This window comes from Syngnathoides biaculeatus, chromosome 19, assembly GCF_019802595.1.
Source record: "Syngnathoides biaculeatus isolate LvHL_M chromosome 19, ASM1980259v1, whole genome shotgun sequence".
NCBI classification, from domain to species: domain Eukaryota; kingdom Metazoa; phylum Chordata; class Actinopteri; order Syngnathiformes; family Syngnathidae; genus Syngnathoides; species Syngnathoides biaculeatus.
Genome location: NC_084658.1, coordinates 16,722,994 through 16,750,083, shown reverse-complemented (window position 1 = coordinate 16,750,083; position 27,090 = coordinate 16,722,994). Strand labels below are relative to the sequence as shown.

Here is a 27,090-nt window from a genome sequence, read left to right as displayed (position 1 = left end):
CACTTGACAACCCGCGCGGCAGCCGCGGCGCACGAGCGTCACACACACACACACACACACACACACACACACACACACACACAAAAAGAGAGACGCTCTCAAAAAGAAAATGGTGGCCCCAGAAATGGAATTATCATCATCAAAAGGAAAAGCTAAAGAAAAGAAAGAGAAAAAAAAAAAAAAAACGCTGCTTTCTGCGATTGCCTGTGACTCCATTCTGCCATCCGTTATCACTCGGTGGGCGGAATTTTATTGTGCAGCCTGAATGAAAGGGGGGGGGGGGATAATGCAGCTTGTCAAATATTGTGGGAGAGAGCGGCGAGATAGAGACAAAACAACAAAAAAAAAAAAAGTATTGTACAGAAGGGCAGCAAGGCTGATGTTTATTTAAATGAAACAAAGCCAAAAAATAGTCTTTGGTTGCTCCCCCTCAAGGAGTATTGATCCCAGATCAAAGAGAGAGAGAGGGCAGAGAACGATTGGCTGTTATCAAGCCTCGATAATTCCTGCTGCAGGGACAAATGTGTCCTCCAGCGAAGCAGCAAACGCAATTAGGCATCGCATTTATGTTGAATATTGGCACTTTAACGCAGCGTTGCAGGTCGCGGTCGCACACCACTTAAGAGGAGAACCGCAATTGTAAATTAAAGTTGGCGCCGGTGTACCTCATCTTGTGGTCAGTGAACCAAAACCGCAACTGTGTCTGTCTCTGACGTCCACTAGTTATCCCAAAATGCCGATTTTCCTTTGAGGAAGTAGCATGGAAGGGGACTTCCGACCAATCGTTCCATCTCACCAATCCATCGCTCGAGCTGTACGTTTGGAAACCGAGCGGACTTCTTCTGCCGCCGAGTTCGTCGCCCTGTCTTTACAACGCGAGGAGTTCCGGGAGTCCCGCTGCCGCAGGTTCCGGGAGATGGATCGCTGCAGGTTTCGGGCGGAGGATCCGGCGGCCGCGGTGAGAATCCACGAGTGACGGGAGGCTTGCTCGGCACTCAGACGGCGGTCCGGGTCCGATTCCAGCAGAGCCCGGACGAAGTCCTTGGCGGCGTCCGACACGGACGGCCAGGGCTGTGGAAGACGAGGCGGGATAAAGTTGAGACCAGGAATACGCGGAGTTATGATAATTGCCTGACAATTTCCTCTCCGGTCCTGCTGGTGGCAGTAATGCGTAACCCCAAAGCGCAAGAAACTGTGTAAAGTCCGACCTCCGCCTGGAGCTAACAATCCCAAACATCGGACTACCTACCTGACTGATGAGCAAGGACAAACTGATCCAGTCTTGAATGTGCAGTGGCATAGTCAGTAAATGTGCCACTGGGCCTCGATGCAAGTGGACGGTAACGAGGAAAAGTGAACATATTTGCACTTTTATATGGCTCCTCATCAAAATTCACAACACCTGACAGAGGTGCCACCAGAGTGCAAGTTCACTTGTCACATCTCTTTGTGTTGAAAGCACTTGTCGCTGTCCCAGGTGCTGGCGCTGACGCCTTGTAATGATCTGAATTCGCCAGTCTGCGAGAACTTGCGATGAAGTACCGAGAGGCGGGTTGGAAGTTCAACGCTTGACGAACCGGCCTTTGGTCTCGACCGCAATTGTTTAACGCGAGTCAGTTTAATGGTCTCTGAGTTCTTCCAGGAACGAGTACAAGAAAGAACCTCGCATTTTGTGCTCGGCGGAGGTAAAAAAAAAAAAGCCCCCTTGGGACGCGGGAGGGCGTGGAAAGAAGCCCGACAACGGAGATGAAAAGTCGCCCGAACGCCCCAATAACGCTTGAAGAGTCGGCGACGGCGGCTGGGCGAGTCTTAACGAGGCTAACGAGCAGAACTAATGTGCAAAGGGAAGCCAAATGTCAGCGGGCCCTGGGCTTGTCTAATAAGAAGCGCCTCTTTGTTTCGAAGTATTGAAACCGAGTCCGCTTGCCGTGACTCCGGCGGGAGGCGAGAACTCATTAGCGCAATTGCACTCGCACCTTTTCATTTGCGGCTAGAATTCGTTCCCGTGACCAACTTTGAAACCCAATTTATCAATAATCTCAGGCTGCCGTTAATCTGTTCCAGTCCCCCCAAAAATGATCAGATTTTTTTTTGGTCATTTTTAACTGCAGCAGCAGTTTGAAAAGCATTTTGACTGATCTTTCGAAAACCAGAGAAAATATTTGTTCTTCTGGGACAACATATATGCATCGAAAGTACCGAAAGAATGAGTGGACTTCCTTCTTTGTCTTTACTGTTTTCAGTTTTTCGGTAATCAGCTTTCGACTGAATGGGTTGGTTCAGTGTTGATCCGTTGCTCCTCCGCTTTGAGAGCCGACAGCTCGTGGATCATGACCGAAAGAACAAGATCCCAGATACAAGCGGCCAAAATGAGTTTCCAGGGGTGTGGTGTCCGGGTTCTCCCTCCCAGAACGGGCGAGAAGTTCAGTCATCTAGGAGGGGCTCAGTGTCGAGCAAGATGAGGTGGCTGGGGCATCTGATCCGGATGCCTCCCGGACACCTCCCTGGTGAGGCGTTCCGGGCACATCCCGCCGGAAAGAGACCCCGAGGACGACCCAGGACACGCTGGTGAGACTACGTCTCTCGACTGACTTGGGAACGCCTCGGGATCCCTCCGGAAGAACTGGAAGAAGTCTGGGTATCCCTGCTGAAGCTACTTCCGAGTGGTAGATAATGGATGGACGGATGGATCGGTTCCAATCAAAACTCTTTGCTTTGGACACCGTTGACGCTGAAGTCTGTGTTGTTGTTTTGTTTTTGTTTCTGGTTCTTCTTGCACAAAACCACAAACCACCAAACAAAACCAACAATGTCTTCAAAGCTTTAATCCGCTCTTCCCCAATCGGGTGTGCACATGCAAATGGGCGTCTTTCGCCTTTGGGGGAGGTCTCAGTCGTCAGCTCCTCTTACGGGATAATGACGCTTAATCGAGTGTGAAATCGACGATGGCGGAGAGCTCAAAAAGATGCAAAGTCGAGCCCGGGGAGGAGGCCGCCTAAAGTTTCGGATCCGAGTCAGGGACATTCTTCATAAGAGGCATTTAACAACTCAAAAATATGCCATTTGTTCTTAAAACAACAACAACAACAACAAACAAACACGCATGGCAGAATTATTTATGTATTGACTTGTCACAACCATATCAAAGCTTTCAAATGGCGCAAAAATCAGGTTGGGAGGAGTCTGCGTGTTATTGTTTGCTTATTGTGCGCCTTCATTCGGTAAAAAAAAAAAACAACAACACTTTTTGATATGATACGTAATGCTCATGATATTCTGCAGAGACCCAATTTACCAGGACAAGATGTGACAAAAATAAACCTCCAAAATTTGTCCCAAAGGGTTCGTACGCCATCGTACATCCACGATTCCACGCCACACATAACACACGCGGGATGGGCAAAGACAAGCTAAGCCTACTCAAAGTTTTGGTCTCCTCCATCAGGGCGGCGAGGCGACAAGGAAGACGAGTGCTTTTGTTCCCCCCGGAAGCCAGCCACCTGCAGGGGGGGTTATCTCCTCGCGCGTAAACAAACAAAAGCTTTATTGTACTCGGAGGGAGGGAGGGAAGGAGGGAAGGAGGGAAGGCGAGGGCGAGCGATACATCACGGCGGAGGAAGCGGAAAGCAGCTCCGATAAGGCACCGGTGGGGTGGTGGGGGGGGGGGAGCCTCCGGGGGGCGCGCTTGCTTCGTTAAGCTGCATCTCGTTAGAGCGTGAATGAGGAGCGTCGTCCTGTACGTGATCAATCCTGACCGGAACAGGACGGCAACGATTAGACAAAACGCCAACGAGCGGCTCGATGAGCCTGACGCTGCCTTTTTCTTACGCTCAAGTTAGAGCCCTACACGGGAATTTCACGGGAGAAGAAAAGTAGCGCAATTCAATGATCTCTGCTTGACCGACGTCACGTACACGTCATCCATCCGTCCATTTTATTAGCCGCTTATCCTCTCAAGGGTGAGTGCTGGAGCCTATCCGAGCTGGCAACGGGCAGGAGGCGGGTCAAATCGCAGGGCGCATCGAGACAAACAGCTGCACTCAAAATCACACCTAGGGGCAATTTAGCCTCGAATTAATGTTGCATGTTTTTGGGATGCGGGAGGAAACCGGAGTGCCCACCCGCAGAAAAACCCACGCAGGCACGGGGCAGGGGAACATGCAAACTGCACACAGGCGGGGCCGGGATCGAACCCGGTCCTCAGAAACGCTTTACCAGCTGATCGACCGTGCCGCCGACATAACTATATTAAAAAAATATCATATTAATGATTATTTCTGTCATAAATCATACATGTATAAACTGGCAAATTTATATTCCACCCCCCCCAAAAAAACTGTAAATTAAAAACAAAATTCAATGATTTGCATATTCATTTTCAAACTAAACCCAAATGAATAAACTAAAAAGACTATATAATAGATTCAGCGTTCCAAAAAATATTCTCTCGTTTTAAATTTGATGCCCACAACACCACCGAAAAGATGGATTTTAATCGCAAATAGTTGAGCATCATAATTGGGTAGAAAAAAAAAAAAAAGAGCAACCCCGAAAGGCTCAGTTCACGGCACCATTCAAAAGAAAGTCATAAATGACAACATGGCCGGCAAAATGTGTTGCAACTTAAATGTAAAAATTATAATAAAAAAAAAAAAAATACATAAAGTCACAACTCCCCCCTCTTCCCCCAACCCTTCCAAATCAGATGTCAACATATTTTGTGGCTTCCCCACAATGCAGCCCCTCCTTGTAAACACTTTCCACGCCTGGCCAATCGGAAAGAGTGAGGAAAAAGTGCGCTGCTGCTCATTGGCTGGCCGCTGGACTCCACCAATGCAAACATCGATACGCTGCCGCGTGTGCAATCTTCACTGCACTCGCTAGGGGGCAGCCTGCCTTCACTTGGGGGATTTTATTCTATTTTTATTTTTTATTTGTTATTTATTTTTTTTTTTTACCCATGCTGCTTTGCCGCAGATGTTTGCTTTGGGTCGTCAAGACGAAGGTGTGCGGCAAAATCCATTTGTGGGGAATCTAGTGGGAGGGAATCATTTGGCTTCGCGTCTGTCTGACACACAACCACACACACACACACACACCTTTGTTTTTTTTTTTTTTTTTTGGTTGTTTTTGTCTCTCTCTTGCTGCTGAAAGGTGTATGAGCATTTATGCAAAGTACTTGCTATTCAGTTTCAGGTCAGGGTACTAGTGCGCTCTTTGTCCTCACTCGAAAGATCATTCATCGCAGAGCTCCCAGCGGAAATGTACTCTCAAAGTATGCACAGAGAATTACAATATTGTGTATTTAAAGCAAGTACCGCTATGTTAGCTGTGCTTCCATAGCCTGTTTGGGTCCGTGCTAACAAACAATGCAATAACAGCAAAGCGCATTGCTGTCACCTCGGCGTTGTGTTCCCAAAAACATCACTTTTTGGGAACCCCCCCCCAAAAAAAAAACCTGCATTTTTGTTCAACCCTTACCAATGTGTCATCAGAGCAATTTTCCATTTTCAAAATTTAAGATTGGCCTTGTGGTAAAGAGGGAGCTAAGTCCAAAGGCGAAGCTCTCAGTTTACCAGTCGATCTACGTTCCTACCCTCACTTATGGGCACGAGCTGTGGGTCGTGACCGAAAGAACGAGATCCCGGATACAAGCGGCCGAAATGAGTTCTCCCTTAGAGAACGGGTGAGAAGCTCGGTCATCCGCAGTGTCGGGCCGCTGCTCCTCCGCATTGAGAGGAGCCAGATGAGGGGGTTGGGGCATCTGATCCGGATGCCTCCCGGGCGGCTCCCTGGTGAGGTGTTCCGGGCACGTCGCACCGGAAAGAGACCCGGAGGACGACCCAGGACAACGCCGGAGAGACGTAGTCTCTCGGCTAGCTTGGGATCGCCTCGGAAACCCTCCGGAAGAGCCGGAAGAAGTGGCTCTGGAAAGGGAAGTCTGGGTATCCCTGCTGAAGCTACTTACCCCGGAAAAGCGGTCGATAATGGATGGATGGATAACATACCCATGTGTAGTATAAATTTGTGAAAAAATACAAAATTGGGAATGGGAGATTTTCGGTCCGCCGCCAGCCATCTATTCTTTAGTGCTTTGGCACAGTATTGAGTTGTGAGTTGTGCGAGGCAGTATTGGGGGTAAAAAAAAAAAATACATCCTTCTAGTGAGGACAAAAAGTGTATTAGTACATAGACGTTAAGCAGGATGTCAAGAAATGTCTGGGAAAAAAAACGCTCCAGCGGCTTTCCGTGCCCACCTGTGGTCCAGGCGGCCCCCGCCAGCCTCCCAGATCTCCCCTGCAATCCATCTCCGACTCCTCTCCTCACTTCCCCTCTCGCACTGCTGGGTAAACACATCAGTGTGACACTGTGGCGAAAGCCCCCCCGGCCAAGTGGCGCTTGCACCAAGGAGGAGTGTGTGTGTGTGTGCTTGGTAACGTAAGTGTGATTGTGTTAGCAGTACTGCGTGGGAGTACAACACGCAGGAAACCAGAGTGTGAGGTTACGGGAAAAGTGCCAGTTGAGTCACCTTCATTTCACTGCTGAACCCCCGAGACGCGCTCACGCAACAACCAACCAATCAGAAAGGGGCAGAGAGTCGAACATCGGCACACTGATTGGTGGACGATCCACCAAACGCAAGCGCAGACCCGTAAACGAGCAATGTAGGAGGCTGCAATTCGGCTATGCTGACAGTTAGCATGTTAGCATGCTATGTTAGCAAACCAAACACAAACACGCTGCACTGCCCAGTCGTGTTTACGGAAGCACAAACTAGCAGAGCCGTTACGTCAACGTCATGAACATAGAAGAGGCTAGTTTTTCAGAAGGCTACACGAGACTGGGCTAAATCCTGAAATGCTAGCAACTAGCACGTCAGTATGTTGTGTTAAAATAACTGTTAACGTGTCAAAGTGTCGGATCCATAAAGATTGTCGTGACAGGACATAAAATCTCATTTCTGAAGGCTGTATAAACGGCATCAAATGCGAATATGCTAGAAATTGCGTAATAGCATGCTACGTTCGCAGTCTGTCATGTGTTGATTGATGGATTGACAAGTCTTCCGGGTCGTGGTCTTTGGTAAAATACTATTGAGACTGGGTTAAATGTTGAAAAACTCGCAGTTAGCATGTTAGCTGAAATCTGAAAAGAACTACTTTACCCAATTACTTTTTGGAATTAGCGCATGCTACAAAATGAAGAGAACATGCTGTTGGGAATAAAATAACAAAGAGTGCTTCAGATAGCCTTGATCGACAGACTGTTGTCAAAACAAAGCGCAAGAACATGAAGCACGTCGAAAGCCGGCGTAAAATCTGAAGTAAACCCCGCGTATTCCGTCGGTAGTGGATGAGGGTAAACACCGGGGATAACATTCCAAGGCCTCGGACTAAAATGTCAGATTACAGGCCAGTGAATAATCCAAACTCGGCGTGAAGGCACAATCCCAATCTCACCTCCGAGCCGCATTGTTAAAAATACCCGCCCCAGCTCCCGGAGAACACGCGGTGCCCTTTTGTTGCCTTCTCGCCAGAGCCGAAGCAGGCGGGAGAATGGACTAAATTTAGCATATCCGTGTTCTGTTCTTTGCGCGCACACACGTTGTGAACGCCTCTGCTGCGACATGCTCACTGTACATTTTTCCCATTTAGACTCGCAAAGAGCTTGGAGGCTTTCTGCCGCCGCTTGTGGGAATACTCCAATGGCTGTGGTGAGACCAACTTCAGCCAAAGGGAGTCACAGCTACGGATTGGGAACATTTTTCGGGACTTTCGAAAGGAAACCTGATTCTCAGTTCAGTTGGTTTAAGACATCAGCTTGACACCTTGAGGATCCCGCCTGGTTCCCACCCACTGCGGTGGTGCCCCCTCGAAAAGGCTCCATGGGCATGAGTGGTCACGTGACAATACATCTTGCAATCGCGCTCAAATCCACCACAATCGAAGGAACGTTTCGGAACTGGTAACTTACATTTCCGCGGAAGCTGTACTTCCCTCTGACAATGGACCTGAAGAGCCGCGTTCGGGTGTCATCCTCAAAGGGCATGGACCCGCTCAGCAGGATGTAGGCGATCACGCCCACAGCCCACATGTCCACAGCGCAAGAGTAGCGTCTCCTCAGCACCACTTCTGGGGCCATGTACTCCGGGGTTCCGCATGTGGTTCTTAAGGACCATGTGCTGCTGGTCCCGCTTCGGGCACCTGAAGCCAAAGGTGTGAGACTCGAGTCAGATGGCTTGACTTGAATCAAACTCAAGTCGACAGTTTAAGGGTTGCTTGTCTAAAACTTTTGAAAGACTCAAGTTGACATTGTATTGCCTGGTTAGATTCCATAAAAAAAAACAACAACAAAAAAAACATTCAAAATGTTATACATTCCTAACTGGTTTTGAGTTGTGCGTGCTGCGACTTGACTTGTCTTGCTTGAAATTGTTTCGGGACTCGCGTTGATTTGCTGGGATTACATACCTGCAACTTACTCTGATTTATACCTGACACCAAAGTGCCTCCAAACGTCGCCAATCCAAAGTCGGTGAGCAGCAGGCGAGAGTCGACACCGGGGTGGTAGTAAAGAAGATTCTCTGGTTTCAAATCTCGGTGGGTGATACCCAGCGAGTGGAGGTAGCCCACCCCGGCCAGGACCATGTGCAGGGCCCGGGTGGCGTCCCGCTCCGTGTAGTGCCCCCTGCAGACGACCCGCTCCAGAAGCTCCCCGCCCGTGGCCAGCTCCAGAACCACGTACACCCGCCTAGCACCCTGGAAAACCTCCACCAGGCGGACCACGTTGGGGTGGTGGACCCGCCGCAGCACCGCCAGCTCGGTTGCGCACACCTCCCGGGCTTGGGGGGTCTCCACCTCCATCAGCTTAATGGCGAAGGGGTGGCGGCTGGTCCTGTGCTCGGCCCGCACCACCCGGCTGAAGCTGCCACGGCCGATCAGCGCCTTGATGTGGTATCTGACCGGGCAGAATGGGAACACCGATGAGTCGTCGGAGCGCGGCGGGAGCATCTGTCGGCACATCTGGAGCGCGGTTGCTTGCGCTCTCATTGTCAGCGTGACAGAGAAATTTTCACTCAAGAGAAGGAAGATTCAGTGAACTGAGAGCCGAATTCAACCAACAGGCAGCGGAATAACCTTGCAAACTTGGCATTTTAAAGCTGCAGTACCGACAACCAGGATAAGAACTGTTTGGGGTGTAACGTTATGACGAAAACCGGGGTGGTCGTCAGGTCACGGTTTGGTCCTTTTCAGAAACAGGGTACGCAGACAAGCGCAAAAGTAACAAGATTTCACCTCTGATAAAAGCTGACGTATTTTCATTTTCAGACAGGATTCGCGGATGTTTGCAAAATGTCTCCGCCACAACCCAAACAACTGAACGTTCCACGGCGAAGGGCTGCCGTCGAGCCATCCGTTGCTTCTCCCGGTAAACAATTCCAGCCTTAACCGTCTCCTTTTTCAACCGCTTTCGCCGAGAGCGCGACTCGCTCCGCAGGTGGCGAGCTTCGTGTTTTCGCTGCTTTTTTGATAACATAATTACAAAGGCGGGGGGAGGACGCGCGATTAGCAATTATTGCCTTGTTTGGGAAACGTTGGCACGCCGCACAAAACAGAAAGCGGAAAGAAAAATGGAGCCACTTGAATGCTCGTCTCAACCTGCTGCTCAGTGGGGGGGAAAATGAGGTAAAAAGTGACTTTATGACTTGATTGTGTGCTTAAGACACTCATTTGTTATCGTTTTGCAAAAGAATGCGTGACGCTTTGATCCTTGAGAATTGTGTGGCTGGGTTGTTGTTTAATTGCCTCTTGAAGTCATCGACCATCCCCCTTTGTCCCCTTTGCCGAGTGTGAGCAGGAAGAAGGAAAATATTCAACAATGCGCCTTCATGTGAAATCATTTCAGGGACAAAACAAAATCAAGACGCTAAAACGTGGATTCCGCTGCTCATTTTTCTTACCTGGCAGTGACTCGAGCGTCAAACTTGTCCTTGTACGTGTCTCCTCTTTCGTCTCGCGTCTTTTCGTCCATCATCGGCGTTCGTCGCGGAGAAATTCCGATCTCGCTTTTTGCGGAAAACCAGCCAGAGTTGTTGTTCTTTGGTCCCTTGAGGTAGTCGCGTTCTTTGGTGAAGCCAACCAGGGACTGCACCACGCTCACGTAGCTCTTCCCCTTCTTCTTCTTGTGATTCTTATTGTTAGGAAGATTATCCATATTTTTGGGGGATGGAAGCACCTTGCTGGTGCTGCAGCCCATCATCTCAGTGGCACTGAAGTGAGGCCGGGGCCTGGGCCGGGGCCGGGGCCGGGCGCTGGATACGAGGTGCTCGTGTCAAGCAGGTGTGGCTCTGTTTGTGGCGCTTCTCCATCTTGAAACTGCAAAAGTCAGGAAAACAGGAAGCGCTTTGAAGGCATTGTCGTCGCTCAAGCGGCCAAGCGGCAACGTGGAGGACGGACACAATGGAGCAGCTGACATCGCAGCAAAGTGTCAATAAAACAGCCGCTGCGCTTTCAAAACCATTTCTTTACAAAATTAGCGTGTTGTTCTTCAAGAGACTTTTTCGATGAAATAGGTCACATTTGGCCTTATTTCTCATTTAAATCGGATCAATAAAAAACTTTTAAATGGTTGAAACTAAATCACTCAAATTACTTTCGTCTCATTAAAAAAAAAAATTACATTTTTTAAAATTGTACTCTTTATCATTTAATGCAGTTTTTATTTCAGTGAAATATTTGTGTTTAATTAAATGATTTTTTATTAAACATTTAATTGAAATATATGTGTTTAATTAAAAAAAAACATTGAACTTCATCATGACTCATTTTTATTGCCTTCATTTAATTCACCATTATTATGACGATTACACATTGTAACATGATTCATTTGAATAATGTGAATCCATTTTCGACATGTAGATTTATTATTTTAGTTGTACTGTTTCACTTATGGACTATTTGGTATGGAATAATATTTACTTTTTTTCTGGGCAGGAAATTATATTTTCTTTATTTTCTTTTAATATCATTTTTACCAGTTGTAATATTTTGTTTTATTTGATTGCCTTTTAATTTTGTGTAGATATTATTTTATACATTTTTTAATGTTATACATGTATATGTTTGATCATAATTATGTAAGTGACTTCGTGTCCACCGAAAGACAATTCATCCTCCCGCGTGGTACACAACAAAAACATTTGACGTAATCTTCGTAGAACAAAATGCTTTTAAACGTCGCCGTCCACGTGATGTTTCAGCTGCGTGTATGACAAACGTTTAATAAAATTTGCACAACGGCCTTTTTCTTCGGACCTTCTTCGGTCGACTTTTTGTTGTTGTCGCTTTCACGCGAGCGCTCACAAAAAACGCGTTTGGCGGGGAAAGCTATCACCATCTATCACTGGCCCCCCACCCCATAAAGGAGTTTCGATTTGAATGTAAATAAAAGCGATGATTACTAGCAGCCACTGAGGTTCATTAAAGATAAAATATAGCACACGGCAAAATATGTTTGCGTGTGTGTGTGGGTGGCAGCCGAGATGAGAAATGACAAAATGGTTTCGTGGACATGTTTTGCATGTCTTGCATCACATACTCCCCCCCCCCCAACCCCCACCAAGCCCCCCCCCCTTAATAAACACACTGTTTGCTTGGTTTGACACCCACATTCGCACACTCATGCACACAACATAAATATTTAATATCGCTCTTCGCGACTTACAACACGCGTGGCCACACATGCACACGTACTAAGACTAAGTCTTGTGCGACTGTCTAAAAAGACATTATTGACGTGTTTATGTTAAGTGACTGCAGCAAAATGTGATTTTTATTTTGATTTTTTCATTTCTGCACAAACATTTGGATGCATAGCATTCGCTTTCGGACAAATTTCCTTCCATCCAGATTTAACGGTGATTATTTTTGCACGTTTATGAACGGTGTCCACTGTAATACATCATTTCCGATGTGGGGGAAAAAAAAATGAATACAGTGAATAGTCGGTTCTCGAACGTCCCCGTTCTCGAACAAATCGGTTTTCGAATGAAAGATTTTTTTGCTTCTGATTTCCAACGAAAATCCAGTACTCGAACGCCCCGAAAAAAGCCGGAAAAAAACGTAACGTGTGCGGCCCGACCAGCTGACCCACTTTGTTATTATGTATAACGCAGCCTCTTTACGCAGACGTGTGCCGGTAGCTACATTTACTTCCTGTTTTTTCTTCCTATTAAGGACTATTAATTAAAAAAAAATAAAGAACTTCTGGGAGGGAGTCACCCCCACCAAAGATATTTGATAGTTGATAGTTTTGCGTTGCTTTTTTTCTCGTGAACTTTAATAATTCCATGAGCATTACTGCATTTTTGTTTAGTTTCTAAGATTTTGCTAACTCGAGTTAATGTTTTTGTATGTTACTTTTTGTAAAATTAAAAAACAAATTTTTCTTTGCTTTTTCCTCCCTCATTATTGGTCGTTTAAAGTTATTCTGCACTTTTGTTCATTTAAAAAAAAAAAGTTTACAAGGCAGGGGGGCCGAGCTGCTACAGATACGGCAATGCACTCCCGGCCTAGCCTACTCTACTATTAAAACATACATTTCAAACAAAAAAATAAATATTTTTCTTAAATTATTTCATTATATAAAGTATTTACACTATACATGTATTTTTAGTATGCAGTTTATTATCAGGGAAAGCGAAAACAAATGCTTTAAAAAGCCCCTTTTTTTCCGGCTTGTAACGCATTATTTCTTTTTCCATTCATTGTAATGGGAAATATCGATTCGGATTTCGAACAAATCACTTCTCGAACCGCCCTCTGGAACGGATTGCGGTCGAGAACCGAGGTTGTACTGTACTTGTGGGACACGTAGTAATATGCATAGCTTCGATAACTGTACGCTCTAATGACTCAAAATATTTGATATTTACGTGTTGAATTCACCAAATGTGGTGGGACACGTCGCCGTAGCTTTCGGGCAAAACACCACCCATGATTTCAAACTATTTGTACATACTGTATGACTTTTTTGAAAGCATTTTTAATGTCCAGTGACCGCATATATGGCAGCGGGGGTTGGAATGCATAAAGCACGTTTGCAGTAATGTCTCACTTTTTAGTTGCTACTGCACAAACATTCAACTTACTTACATGACACAATTTATGCCCCCCCCCCAAAAAAAAATGAATTATGGTCTCTAACCTTTTATTTTTTTTTTTTAAGTACCCCTTCCCCCCCGATTTTTTCCCTTTTTGGAGCTGAAATTTTGTGCAGCACATCTGACGTCAGCACCGAGGCGGCAAATCGCCCTTGAGAAGCCCCCCCCGCCTCCGGGGAGTCGGTGGCGTGTGGGCGTGATGGCCGCCCGCGCTGATGAACGACACGGCGACGCACGCTAGCGAGCTTCCGGACCTTCGGGCCGCTCAGAACCCCACCGAGCCGTCGGCGGCTTCCCTTCTGATTTTCAGTTATTGTACATTATCACGACTGCATTTTAATGCTGATTTTTTTGTCCTTCGCTGACTCGTGTGAGCTTCTTTTTTTTTTTTTTTTTTTGGGGTGGGTACAGATGATCCGGCATGCTCTGAATTATTTAGCTTGGCTCACGGCAAAAAACAGAAGTGACGCGAGCGTAATACACGCGACAAATCCATCAGTGCGCCACGTTGACGCGGCGGCAAAATGGCGGCGACGTCAGCCGAGCGCGTATCACGCCCAAACACGTTTTCTTCCTTTCTGACGAGCTTTTACCGCGCAGCATGTAAGCGCATTCCGCGAGCATTAGATAATTCCGTCGAGGTCCCGCTGCTTCCTGTCACTCCGGCGCCGAACTAATCACGACTAACAAATTCCTTTAAGTGGCGCTAATAATGTGATTAAAATGCAAATTGTTCATTTCTTTTAATTTCTCGGCATCACGTGCAATCAATCACCACAGATTTGAACTTTGCTGGTGGCATTTTTTCATTTTTTTTTTTTCCACCGCGTTCTCCTTGAAAAGGCAAATTTTTCCAAATCTCCCCCAACCCGCTCTTGACATCACGCCGAGCGAGCTGATTTCGTCAGCGACTTCGTTAGCGCCCGTGCTTCTCGCCGTAAACGAAAAGGGAGGCACCACTGAGAAGGAAATTGGATAAATGTATCATTCCAATTGCGTCTCGATGCGGAATACCATCGATTTGCGCTCAGATCGGCAGTTTTATGCGGTGCCGGAAACATTTTGAAGCGATGACGGCGTCCGACGTTCACCAAGTAATTTGGGGTTCTTTTCGCGGCCAAAAGAAAAGCTCGGCATTTCAACCTCGCCCATCTCTCTCAATTACTTGTTTAACATTTGGGTAAATATGATGTTATGATGATGTCACCGTCTGCCAATAACAGCAGGATTTTCAATTTAAAGGGGAAGTCCACTCATTGAAAAGAACAATGTTACATTTTCATCAGATATCATTTACGGTTGTTAAGGGTGACATTCGGACACAAACATAGAAGAGTTTCACGCCTACTGGACGTGAGTAAAGGGGAAGTCCGCTCATTGAAAATAATGTAGCAGATCGGCCACGTCATTGCTTCTGTAACTTTAAAATAAAGATTTTCATCAGATATCATTTAAAGTTGTTTACATCGGAAATTTTGAATGTTTCTCGGTCGCTGGCATTTTGGCGAGTCACATGACCTCCGTGCGCGTGCTCAACCCGACGTTCGGTTACGTTCCTACACGGTGATTGTCGGCGCCGATTTCTCGGATTTATCCTCATCTGGTGAAGAAATCGACGTATCGGTTGATCGGGAAGCTTTTGGAAGATTTTCCATGCCGGCAGAGCAATTTCATGCCCTTCCACCAGATGGCAGAAGATACAATTACCTGTTGCATTCAAACAAAAGTCACGTGCTCAACCTGAAGGTCGGTTACGTTCCCGCGCAGTTATTGTCGGCGCCGATTTCTCGGATTTATCCTCATAAGACACAAGTGCGTAAACAAAGGCACCCGGAGCTCGCTCGCGCCGGCTGCTTTGTTTACGCATTTATATCCCGCACGTAGGCCTCCGAGCAGTCAGACTCTCCGCTTCATTCGTCGGAATGTTCAACATGATTGACAGCCACGGGTTCAAATCTGCATGGACGTTTTCCTCCGTCGTCCCGATCGACCGATACTTCCATTTCTTCATCAGATGACGATAAATCCGAGAAATCGCCGCAGACGCAGGACACGTCGCATCCTTGCACGTAGGTCATGTGACTCGCCAAAATGCCAGCGACCGGGAACATTTAAAATCGCCGATATAAACAACCTTAAATGAAATCTGATGAAAATCTTTATCTTAAAGTTACAGTAGCAATGACATGGCCGATCTGCTACATTATTTTCAATGAGTGGACTTCCCCTTTACTCAGGTCCAGTAGGCGTGAAACTCTTCTATGTTTGTGTCCGAATCTCAACCTTAACAACCGTAAATGATATCTGATGAAAATGTTACATTGTTCTTTTCAATGAGTGGACTTCCCCTTTAAGACTCAAGGTATACTCATCGGTGGTGTTCGTCCGATAGCTGGGATAGGCAACGGCCCTCCCTTGTGAGGATAAGCGGCTCAGAAAATGGATGGATGGGCTCGTTTCTACTCCAATTGAGGATGGGACAAAAGAAACGCGTAACCTTTCTGTGGTCCCGTTTCCACGGCGGGACGGAATGAAAAAGGAGACGAGCGCCGCGTCGCCACTTTGCGTCGTTAACCCGGCGGACGACGACCCGCCGTCGGCGCCGCGATCTTCCGTCTACGCGGCCATCCGTCACCGGGAAAGGTGAGCGCGGGGAGCCGATGGATCACGCAAAGGTTGCGTCTGCCTTCACGCCCGCGTCTTGATATAAGACTCCCGGCACAATTTCTCTTTTTTTTTTGTTTTTGGTTTTTGCTTTGGAAATAACACATTGAATCAAATCATTTCTATATCTTGAAATTGATATACAGCAGGTACCCTGGGCCTGTGGTTCTCATGCATCTTACAGTATATATAAAAAAAGAAGATACTTCATGCTATTGCTAGCCACTGTAACACAATACACGCTTTAATCATTTATGCTGTATTTAAAAACAAGAATATTCAAATATTACTTCTGTTGTGGTAAAAGTAAGATGTACAGCAGGTGAAAATTCAATTAAATTTGCTCCCTGGAAAAAAGTGATTTGGAAAAAAACAAACAAAAAACATTGCGGGATTATGCAAATGTACTTGTAGTTAAATACAACTGAACTGTGCATAACACATTTATTACACTGGATTAAATTACCCAAAAATATAAAACGTTGGAATATTCTGCACAAAATCTACGCAAAATCTGGTGGATTATAAAACAAACAAAAAAGTCTCAAGGAGCCACGCCTGAAATTTAACAGGAAGTCCGCCACTGTGGTTGGAGCTTTGACAAACTCCTACCAGGCGATTCTTCCAAATGAGCCCCGACCAGAATCAGGTGTCGAGCTAACTGACTTCTTCCTCAAATGTCACAAATATTAATATTTCTCTGAGCGTGTCAATCAAAATCGGGCCCGAGGTATCTAACGAAGGGTCCCCGTTTGAGCGGCGCAGTTAAGACGCGGGGACGCCTGCCACCTGTCATGTCCCATCGTGCATCATCGCCGCAGAGACAAGCTGGGCTAATTCGCGCCGCCACGAGAGCGGCCCGCTAATGAGCGCCCGCTCGCGCATCAATCAAAAAGCAATCGCGAACGGCGCTCGTTTTGCCCCGCTGCGTTTGAAGGGGCGCCGCGCGTTCAATTAGCTTTCGGTGTCTGTCTTTGCTAGCGAGGCAAACATTTGAAACTAAGTGCGGGGGAAATTTACCAGAAGAGGCTGCGGACTTGGTGAAGCAGCATGTCGCTCACACCGTTTTGAAAGCCCGTTTTGGGTGGCTCAGTCGAAGGATGGCGGCGCTTAGAAAAACTCGTTCACGCCGTGTGCTTGGCAAGGTGAAAAGGAAGATATGATTTTTTTGTTTGTTTGGGCAACAGCATTCTCCTTCTACTCTTTTGAAGACATTCCAAAATACTTCAACTGAACGAAATTGAGCAAAAATGCTAATTGCTTTAACACTAACATATCGCTCGAATTAATTTGACATGTTTTGGTATTTGACAGATGATGTGGTTCTGTTGGCTTCATCGAGCCGCGATCTCCGACTCTCGCTGGAGCGGTCCGCGCCCGAGTGTGAAACGGCTGGGATGAGAATCGACGCCTCCAAATCAGAGACCGTGGTCCGCAGTCCGTTGTGGTAAAGAGGGAGCCAAGTCGAAAGGCAAAGGTCGATCTACGTTCCCTCCCTCACCTGTCCGGGCTTTCCCTCGGAGAACGGGTGAGAAGTTCGGACATCCGGGAGGGGCTCAGTGTCGAGCCGTTGCTCCTCCGCATTGAGAGGAGCCCGATGAGGCGGCTGGGGCATCTGATTCCGGATGCCTCCCTGGTGAGGTGTTCCGGGCACGTCCCACCAGAAAGAGACCACGACGACGACCCGGGACACGCCGGAGAGACTAGTCTCTCGGCTGGCTCGGGAACGCCTCGGGATCCCTCCGGAGGAGCTGGAAGAAGTGGCTGGGGAAGGGGATGTCTGCGTATCCCTGCTGAAGCTACTTCCCCCGCGACCCGACCCGGAAAATCGATAGAAAATGAATGGACGGATGAAAAAAAAAAAACGACACTAAGAGCAAAATCTGCGCAACAGTGGCCATATATTTATTTGTTAATTTCAATTAAATCTTAAACTTATTCCGTCATATCAAAACAAAATAAGCATGTGAGGTGCGAATTTTTTTTTGCATTTATTTTTTGCTCCACTTGGCATCACCATTCTTACGTTCTACATCTGTGACTTTGAATGTGTGGGGCTTGAAAAGGCAAAGAGTGCAGTTGGCTGGTGTTAGGAAGAGAATCAGTGTCGGTCCGTGTAGAGAAATGAATGCAGGAAAAGGAAAATAAAATCTGATATGTATCTAAGAATCAAGCCATTTAGTTTTGATTGAGCAATATGACGGACCATCCACGGACGGAGTTAATGGACGCAGTGAAACCTTTTCGACCGAGAGTGTGAAGAAATGTCGCTCGGGTGAACGAGGGGACAGCGTGTACTTAGAAACCATTTAAGTAAAGAAAGACGTCGGCGAGAAAGTGAAAGTGCAGTGACTGCACATAATAATAATAATAATAATAATAACAACCACAATAGGGATTATTATTTTGATGATGATGATGATGATTGAAATGGCACAGAGAGAATGTGGGCCGACGTCTGACATGAGTGTAAATAAAATGCAGGGGAGCGGTAAACAGATGGATGCGAGATGAAGGGATGGACGGACGGACGGAGGGAGGGAGGGAGGGAGGGCTGACCGACGGATTGCTCGACAGGCGGGTTATTTGCGATGAAAGATGGAATGATGGGGAAACGGTTGAGCGGTGGCCGGACGGCAGATAAATCCACGATGCCCCGGGGTGGGGGACGGGTGAGTGATTGATGGAAGGATGAGTGGACTGGAAGAAGAAAAGGCCGGGAAGTGGATGGGTGGATGGATGGATGGATGGATGGATGGATGGATGGATGACAGTCGGCAGGTGGTTGGCTATCTTGGCAGTTTATGTTTGGGAATTGATGGGAGGAGTTGGATGGAGTGATGAAAGATGAATGGATGAGGGGAAATCTCTTGACGGGTGAACTGATTAAGGTTTGGGTTAGTGATTGATGGAAGGGTGAGTGGACTGGAAGAAGAAAAGGCCGGGAAGTGGATGGATGGATGGATGGATTGACGATAGTTAGCAGACGGTTGGCTAGCTTGGCAGTTCATGTTTGGGAATTGATGGTGGGAGTTGGATGGAGTGATGAAAGATGAATGGATGAGAGGAAAGCACTGGACGGGTGAACTGATCAAGGTTTGGGTTCGTGATTGATGGAAGGATGACTGGGCTGGAAGAAGAAAAGGATGGAGGGATGGATGGATTGACGATAGTTGGCAGATGGTTGGCTAACTTGGTAGTTTATGTTTGGGAATTGATGGTGGGAGTTGGATGGAGTGATGAAAGATGAATGGATGGGTGAACTGATTAAGGTTGTGTGTTCGGACGGATATCGTCAGGGAGTATTTAAGGTCTGACTGGCGTTGGAGGCAAAAGTAACGGACCCAAGGGTTAGGGAAAATCCGAAATTCCTAAATTTGGCCAAAGATGAAAAATGGCTCAATTGATGGTGGCGCCCAGATGTGGTCAAGTTGAAACCTCGATGAGGGGACGCACGCACATGCTAGGTCATTAGCTTGGCTAGCGCATTGCCCTCTGCCGTCGCGATTCCTACGCGGCCGACAGTCCATCAGCGGAGCTTGTTGGCGGCGTCCTCTCGCGCATCCCCCGAACGACTTGTCGGCCGATCGCAAAGCCACATTTCAAAGCTGCGCCCTGACAAAACCGTCGCCCAGCGCCCTCTCTCGATATTCATCATGGTACAATTTCCCGGCCTCGCCGGCGCTGGGTTTATTTACGACGCTCCACGGGAGAACGGCGGCATTCGTCACGGAAGAATTTTTTTTTTTTGTCAGTGCGGGACGCTGACGGAGGAGAGTTGAGGAGAGGAAAAGGTTGACGTCTTCAAGTCGAGGCAACGATGGTTCCCCAAATTCCTTGGAATTTTTTTCTGATTGTCACCTGTCGCTCAAGCGGTGTTAGCATTTAGCCGTAGAGGCAGCCATGGCTAAAACTTTTGGAATTAAGTGGCAAATCAGCTTTTTCAAGATATTTTAACGTTTTGTTTTTGGAATTAGTTCATAGTAGATCAATCAAGGTAAGTAAGACGTCAAGACAATACGTGTGCTAACAGATAGCTGACAAAGTAGCGAGCGGCGTCGGTGCATTCGCCGGCCTCAAAGTCACCCCGCGTTCGGGGAGGCCACGAAACGTCACGATGCCGGAGGCGCGCGAGACCGTGGCCGAGCCGTAATAAGGAAGCAAATCAGCGCTCGCGATCCGGCGCTTAATGACGGGGCCGGTGATTATCGAGTGTCTGCCGGGTCACGGGGTCCCGCTTTTAATCCGCCGCCTAATTGGCTCAGCTGCTCCTTCAGCGGGGAGGAATTAAAAAAAATAAAAAAGACAGAAGACGTCCTTTGGAACTCCCACAAGTCCGCCAGCCATTTATTTCATTTAATTCAACTTTGACATTTCCCCCCCCCCTCACCTTTTTTCCACTCTCTCCACTTTCTTCTGAAGGAGGGAACGTCTACGATACATTAATGAATACGCGAGGACTCAACCCTACTCAGACATTACTACAAAGTTAAAATGACCGACACGAAGGAATGAATGAATGAATGCCGACTCTCCAGGTTGGGACATTACGACAAAGTTAAAACAAGTCGTGATTTATACAAACAAAGGGATGTGGACTATTTCGATCTGATACTACAAAGCAAAACCGTAAGAACTGAACGATGACGTTCACAACTCCGACAAGACGCATTTTCTCATAACTCTCCACTTCCTCAGCATGTGTCAATCACTTAATTGATGCTAATCACTGAAGGCAATTTTAATTTCCTTAATTGCGTGCGTTTGGTCTCGGCGGAGGTCGGCCATTTTAGGACTGCAGGGATTTGCGAGTTTTGACCCTACGCGTGTTCGCGAGTCGAGGAAGTTATGACCAATGATTAGAAAAAGTTAACAGGAAAGGGATTTATTACAACGGAATGTGCAGTACAGACGTCCGGGTCTTATCTAGGTATCTGCCGCACACGAGACGTGTGTCTTCTGGCAGGATAGCCAAAGAAGAAGACAAAAGCTGCCCAGTAACACGAGGTTTTTATATGTATGGGTCCATGGTAGAAGTGGCGGGCCCCCCGCAGTCAGATCCTGGGCCGGGATGGTAACTTTCCTCTCCTTATCTGGTGTCGTTTGTCTCCACGGCAATGCCTGGGAGAGGAGTATGGCGCCAGCCGGTTTTCTGCGTACAAAGATCAAGGACAACCACCGGCTCCACAACACGTCCTTGTCTGATTAGCAAATGGGCGACACTTTATCCGTTGATTCGATGTATAAGGTCATATTTAAGCAAATAATGAAAGTGCAGTAAAAGTAAAAATGTCTTCAGGACGAAACGCCGCTCCCGGTCCAAACTTGCGGATGACTTTTGGTCGGTTGGATGAAGCGGAATTCCCAGAAGCGGCAGTTAGTAATCGTGCTCGTCGTTAAGTGCCGATGGTGCCACTCAACGGATTGAAAGCAAAGAGAACCACAAAAACCTTTTACTGTCACACTTAGAGCTGATTTTCTTCATTCCATTTCAGCACGGCGCGGTCTGCGTTTAATTTTCGAACTGTTTGAGCTGCGTTTTCATAGCTATCGAGTCAACAGCGACCCGGTCACCAGATGGTCACCGTCACGTCTTCATAATAAAGAGAGGCAGGCGAGACATTTTCCCACTTGAAGAAAAATTAACGCGTCGGTTTCGTAGCGACGATCACAGCAGGCGGGGGAAGCTTATTTGTTTGGATTGTTTTCCGTTGGCGTCAATATATAGCAACACCCGCGCTGCAGGTACCACCGGAGACGTTGCGGCCAATTACGCTGCAAAGTCGTGTTCGCTCTCGAGCGGACGGAATTGCCGATGTAGGAGAGAGGAACAAAAAAAAACCAAACAAACAAGGAACCACGTTTTTACACGTGCAACAGTCCTCGTATGAAGACCAGCATAATATAAACGTGGCAACCTGCTCGGATTCCACGAGGAGAAAAGTGCTAGCGCCACGCCGTCGAGTACGCCACTTCACGTCTTAGCCGCCGAAGCAATCAAGCGACGAGACGCGCCCGGGCTGACCCGACAAAGGCGTCTTATTACCCCATCGTAATTGGAAACACCTCGCGAGGACGCGGCCGTTCCATTTCGAATATTTACAAGTCAATAAACGTTTGCGTTTGCTTCGCGCACTCCTCCACGCCTGCGTCTGGCAGATAAGACGGAGGTCAAAGGGAGCGCTAAACGCAAATTGGCACAAAGCAGATCACGCGTGGACGGCCCGAGGACTCGTCTCGACATTAGCGTTAGCGTAAATCAAGCGCGGGATACCAATCGGCGGTCGGGGCCCCTCCAGGAAATGAGATGCGCTTCGGGCTTCTTATTGCGATAAAGATGTAGCGGTGGGAATACGATCCACCTTTGTGCTCGTGGGAGCACACAAACAAGCGTGCGCGGATGTAGCTACACGCTAACGTTTCATGCAAGGTCAAATTCAAGTGTTGTATGGCAACCGCATATATATAAATATGATAATTTTAGATTTATAGACACACAGTGGATTTGGAAGATAGACACTTCAATTTATGGAGCTTGAACCCAAAAACAAAAATTTGGGGGAGTTATGACTAGTTACTAACCAAACAACTCAGGAGACCAAATTCAAATACAGTAATAATACAAAATTAAACTGACTAACGAACGAACTACCTCAATAATGATCAAGTATTGAAAATGACACTAACGATTATTCAAAAGCGAGACTAACAAAGTAACGTAGTTGAGTTTTAAATTAGACGACTGAACGCGCGGATGAGAGATGGAGGACGGAGAAACGGTTGAATTCCTCGTCTCCACCCGAGCTCCCAGCATGCTTTGCGGGTGCTGCTTAACTGGGCTCCTCGCCACTGTTTGCTTTGATGGGGGAAAGGGAGAGAGAGAGAAAAAAGAGAAGAAGAAGAGTAGGGTTCACTCGGCGAGCATCTGCTCGGGCATATGAGCGCAGATAAATCTGCAACAGGCGTGATGCATCTTCATTAAAGTCAGCGCTCAACACCTCTCGCTGAAAACTGCCAAAGTGTCCAGATGCCACTTTTAAGCTTTTGCGAGGGAAGAAAGGCAGTTAGCGAGCGAACGGGCGACGGAGGGAGTTAGCGGTGGGGGTGGGGGTGTCGGACACGGACGAGCGACTCCATTCGGGAGGGTTTCGTGCCACGGCCGCACGGATTTAGACATCAATCTTGCTCAAACAATTACGGACGAAAATAGTCATTTGCATAGCGCTCGGCTAGCACGCGCGCGTGTGCAATCACGACAGTCGCACAAACGCGATTCTAAAATCCAAACAGTGCTTCCGGAGGGATCCGCCTGGCTTTGTAGTTGCTGATGAGCATTCGGGGAGGCTCCAAAACGAAATTCTTGACAGCGAGATGAATACGGACAGTAAGAATTATTGAAGGATAAACGGCATCAGGCAATTTAGCCCAAATTTTATTTGGTATTTTTGGGTTAGAGAGACTGATGGTCTTTGGTGCGGGCAACGTGGGATCGATTCCTGCGCAGTGATGGTGTTGATATCTGCCCTGTGACTGACCGGCGACCTGTTCAGGGTCTAGTGCACCTTTCGCCCAAAGCTGGCTGGGTTAGGCTCTGACTCTCCCGTGACCTTTGTGAGGATAAATGGTTCGGATAACGGATGGATAGATGGTATTTTGGGTTAGGATTATTACAACTAGCTAGCTATCTTGCTAATTATGTCGCTGACTAGCTATCTTGCTATCTAAATAATCACCAAACCATCAAACAAATGATTGAACTAACAAAGGACTGAAAGACCAAACAACATTGCTAGTTATCTACCCGACCGACTGACTGACTTACTAACTGACTAACTACCTCAACACTGACTTAAACGACATGAAAAGAAATGACAGTCCAACTTACTATCGCAATAATGACCAAACGATCAAACAGATGATTGAACGAACAAACGACTGAAAGACCAAACAACATTGCGAGTTACCTACTAGACCGACTGACTTACTAACTGACTAACGACCTAATCACTGACTTAAAAGATATTTAAAGAAATGCCAGTCTAACTTACTATTTAATTTAGTTCCTCACAAATCAACATGAAATTGAGTATCTAGCAGTCCGAATAACTCATCTATGGCGTTGCAAATGCTATGCTAGCATTAATATTTACAGAGTTACGATTAGGGTTAGGGTTCGGTGGCCTTTTCCGATTTAAATATCCAATGTTCTTTCATTTTATACTCTTTACATGGGTTGCAGTTCTGTGTGTGTTAAAAGTGTACTGATGTGAAGGTTTATAAATACTGGAACTGCGATGCTAATTTCCATTAGCCCCCTGTCTGCTTTGGGGGGGTATTTTAAATAAGCATCGAACAAACCACCGCGTCCATTTTTCTGCACAGGAAGCCGAAGTCGTTGTGATGTCACCGCTGACATTTTGGTGTTGGAAAAATGAGGAATGTGAGGCAGCAACAACTGCTCTCGACTTTGGGCGGAAGGTCGCCGCTATTTGCCGCTCGGCACAAAATAAAGGAGGTGACATTTGGTGGGCGACAATGCCAAACGGCCTCCGCTACACACCGCATGACGGGTCCTCACCGCTGACATCATTCAGGACTTTTCACAAGAGTCAAAATCGTCTGGTTAAGCGGATTGCTAACATTTGGATCAGATAAAATTTAGCTGCCGACACGACACTTTGGAACTACTAAGTTCACTGCATGACCATGTCAATCCTGGAAACTGTGCCAAGATTCAAAGTAGGGTCTTGAGCTTAGATTCAGGAAGCAAGTCAAGGCAAAGCCTTCAAGTTAGCGGTTCAAATGAGTGTTCAGGTTTCCAATTAGGGATTCGTGAGGGTTCCAAATAATTACTAGTCTTTCAAAATATGCTTTCAAACAAGGATTGGGGCTTGAGCTTCAGGACTGGAATGTTAGGATTATTAATGTCAGTCAGGATTATGGTTTCACACCCGGGTCAGGGTTTCAAATGAGCGTTTACAGTCTTGCTCGGTCGTCCAAAGTCGGGATTTAAACTCGAGTTGGGGTTTCAATGAAGAGTTATCGTGAAAATGTGATTTCAGGACGCATCTCGCAACTGGAGTACGAATTTGACACGATCTCGCGTAATTGACTCACGAGCAAGCCCGTGTGCATTTCAACATATCAATAATGCATGCTGGGAACCATTTGAAGGATCGGGAACACGTGAGGTCCTCCTCTTCACATGAAACCACGTGAAAAAGTCGTCTTGTGCAAGCAGCACAGTTCAAGTTCCAGTCAAAAGAGGACATCCTTCACGGTGGCGAAGAGGGACGGGAGGGGGCGCCTTTATGTGTCGGGCTATGCCCTTTAATGAACGACGAGCACTGATTTACAGCCACCGCAGTGCCGCCGCCGCCGCCCGTCTGCAACAAATCACTTCATCAACCGCGCGGCCTGATAATATTTCTATTATTTTCCATGATGAAAAAGGGTTGACACTAACAAGCGGGTTTACACGCAGGAACACGAACGCCGCGCATCGCGGCGGAGTCGTCGGGATCGTACGCCCCGGCGCGCTCCATCTGTTTCTTTTAACCACGTCGTCGTGGAAACAGGCTCTCGATCGATACGCAATTAAAAAGCGGCCCGAAATGGACGCGCCGGTCGCGATAATCGCGTTAAACAATCGAAAATCATATTTACGACTGAGACGCTTCAACATCGCATGAAATGCTTTTTTCGCAAAAGTGCAACCAGCGGAGTTTACAAGACAGGGTAAGGAATTCCAAACATGGGTTAGGGTTTCAAAGTAAGGGAGGGGGTTCGTCAGGATTTCATCATCGGGTTTGGGTTTTAAATCAGGATTAGCGTTTGGGTTTCAAACCCAGTTTAAAGTGCCACTGTCGCGAAATGCATGATTTTTAGTATCTTATTCATGAAAAAACGGCAGCCGACATGGACCCATGCGGGTTTTCACCACAAAACATGATTTTGACGTATTTGGCTTTTTGCAACTCCCGCCATGAAAATCCTCTCGAGGGATTTGTTTTCGAGAAGAAGCAGGAAGTGACGTACATGGCAGAACAGCCCTCAAGTGGACTTGTTTGTTTCTATTAGATTTACCTCCGGGAAGGTAGCTCATTGTTCCTTCGCGTTAGCCGAAATGCCGGCTCGTCGCATTGCCGGACATTGCTTGAACACTCGGGAGGATGGATTTACCCATCGTAAGATTCCGAGAGACCCGGTTCGTCGTGAAAAATGGATTGGACGGGTGCAACGGACAAGAGCTTTGTGGGTTCCAAATGACAGGTAGGTGTGTACACAGCTACTAAAAAGAAAACAATTGTGGTGCGGGGCGTACTCCATAAATCAGGCTTGCTAAATGTGCGCATTGGAAGGTTTCCATGTAGCAGCCGCTGAAGGACGGCCTCCGCAGGCCTTGTGGATCTCTACCGGCCTCGTCGACAAGTCCGAGTCAGCTAGCTCGGCCCTCCCGGCCTTGTCGACAAGGCCGAGCCGTCGCAGAAGTGGTCGTTTATCACCGCCGTGTGGAGGTAGATAGGGCAGGGAGGTGGCTTGGCCGTGATCCGCATGTCATCTAAACAATAGGGTAATTTTGCCCCAGACACTTCGAAAAGAGCTTCCGTGACTGAAGGGGAGTGTCCTACATTGGGGGCCACAGCGTGTTTTCAGTGGCGAACGTCCGGGGTGACGTCGCCGGACAGTAAATGCAGCCAATATGGCTAATTAATTGTGTTTTTCATTTCAATATCTATTTTAGAATGTTTATAGGGGTGACACAGTGGGTGACCTTTAAGCTTCCAGACATTGGCTCGGGTTTCGATGCAAGGTTAAGAAGTCTGGGTTTGGGTTGAAAAAGAGGCTTTCAATGACTCGCGGACGCAGCTTTTGGCACAACGAGGAGCTAGTTAGCACGCGGGAGGCACGCGAGGCATGGAAGCGAACCACCAAACGTAGCAGGTCCAGGAAAAAGCGTGCAGACTCACACAAACACTCCCACGCCCACCACAGCACTGTCGACTGTTGTTCCCGGTTGCCGTATTGCAAGATGATCGCCGCACTTTATTCAAATCATGAGGAACCTTCAGGCTCTCGCGCAGTCACGCTCATGAATAATTCATTGAGCTAATGACTCAAATATTCATCATTTAAAGAGTCACCTCCCGGTTAGACGCCGACGAATGTCCGACAGGAGCCACTCGGATCGCGTGCTTACATTCCGAAGCGAAATGGATTTGAAAACACCCCCCCCCCCAAAAAAAAAAAAAAAAAAAAAAAAA

The 27,090-nt window shown here is 47.2% G+C and overlaps 1 protein-coding gene across 2 annotated transcripts in view; it reads right to left on the bottom strand.

Annotated features, from left to right (window-relative positions):
• Positions 1-420: 420 nt before the first annotated feature.
• Positions 421-27,090, bottom strand: part of LOC133492501 (serine/threonine-protein kinase H1-like) — a 71,725-nt gene continuing 45,055 nt past the window's right edge. For both annotated transcript variants that reach the window (XM_061804773.1, XM_061804774.1), the window contains 4 exons: positions 9,962-10,376; positions 8,483-8,958; positions 7,975-8,204; positions 421-1,071 (listed from right to left, as the gene is read on the bottom strand). In XM_061804773.1, the coding sequence (XP_061660757.1) occupies positions 793-1,071; positions 7,975-8,204; positions 8,483-8,958; positions 9,962-10,260 (1,284 nt within the window). In that variant the 5' untranslated portion in view covers positions 10,261-10,376 and the 3' untranslated portion in view covers positions 421-792. The remainder of the gene's footprint in view (positions 1,072-7,974; positions 8,205-8,482; positions 8,959-9,961; positions 10,377-27,090) is intronic.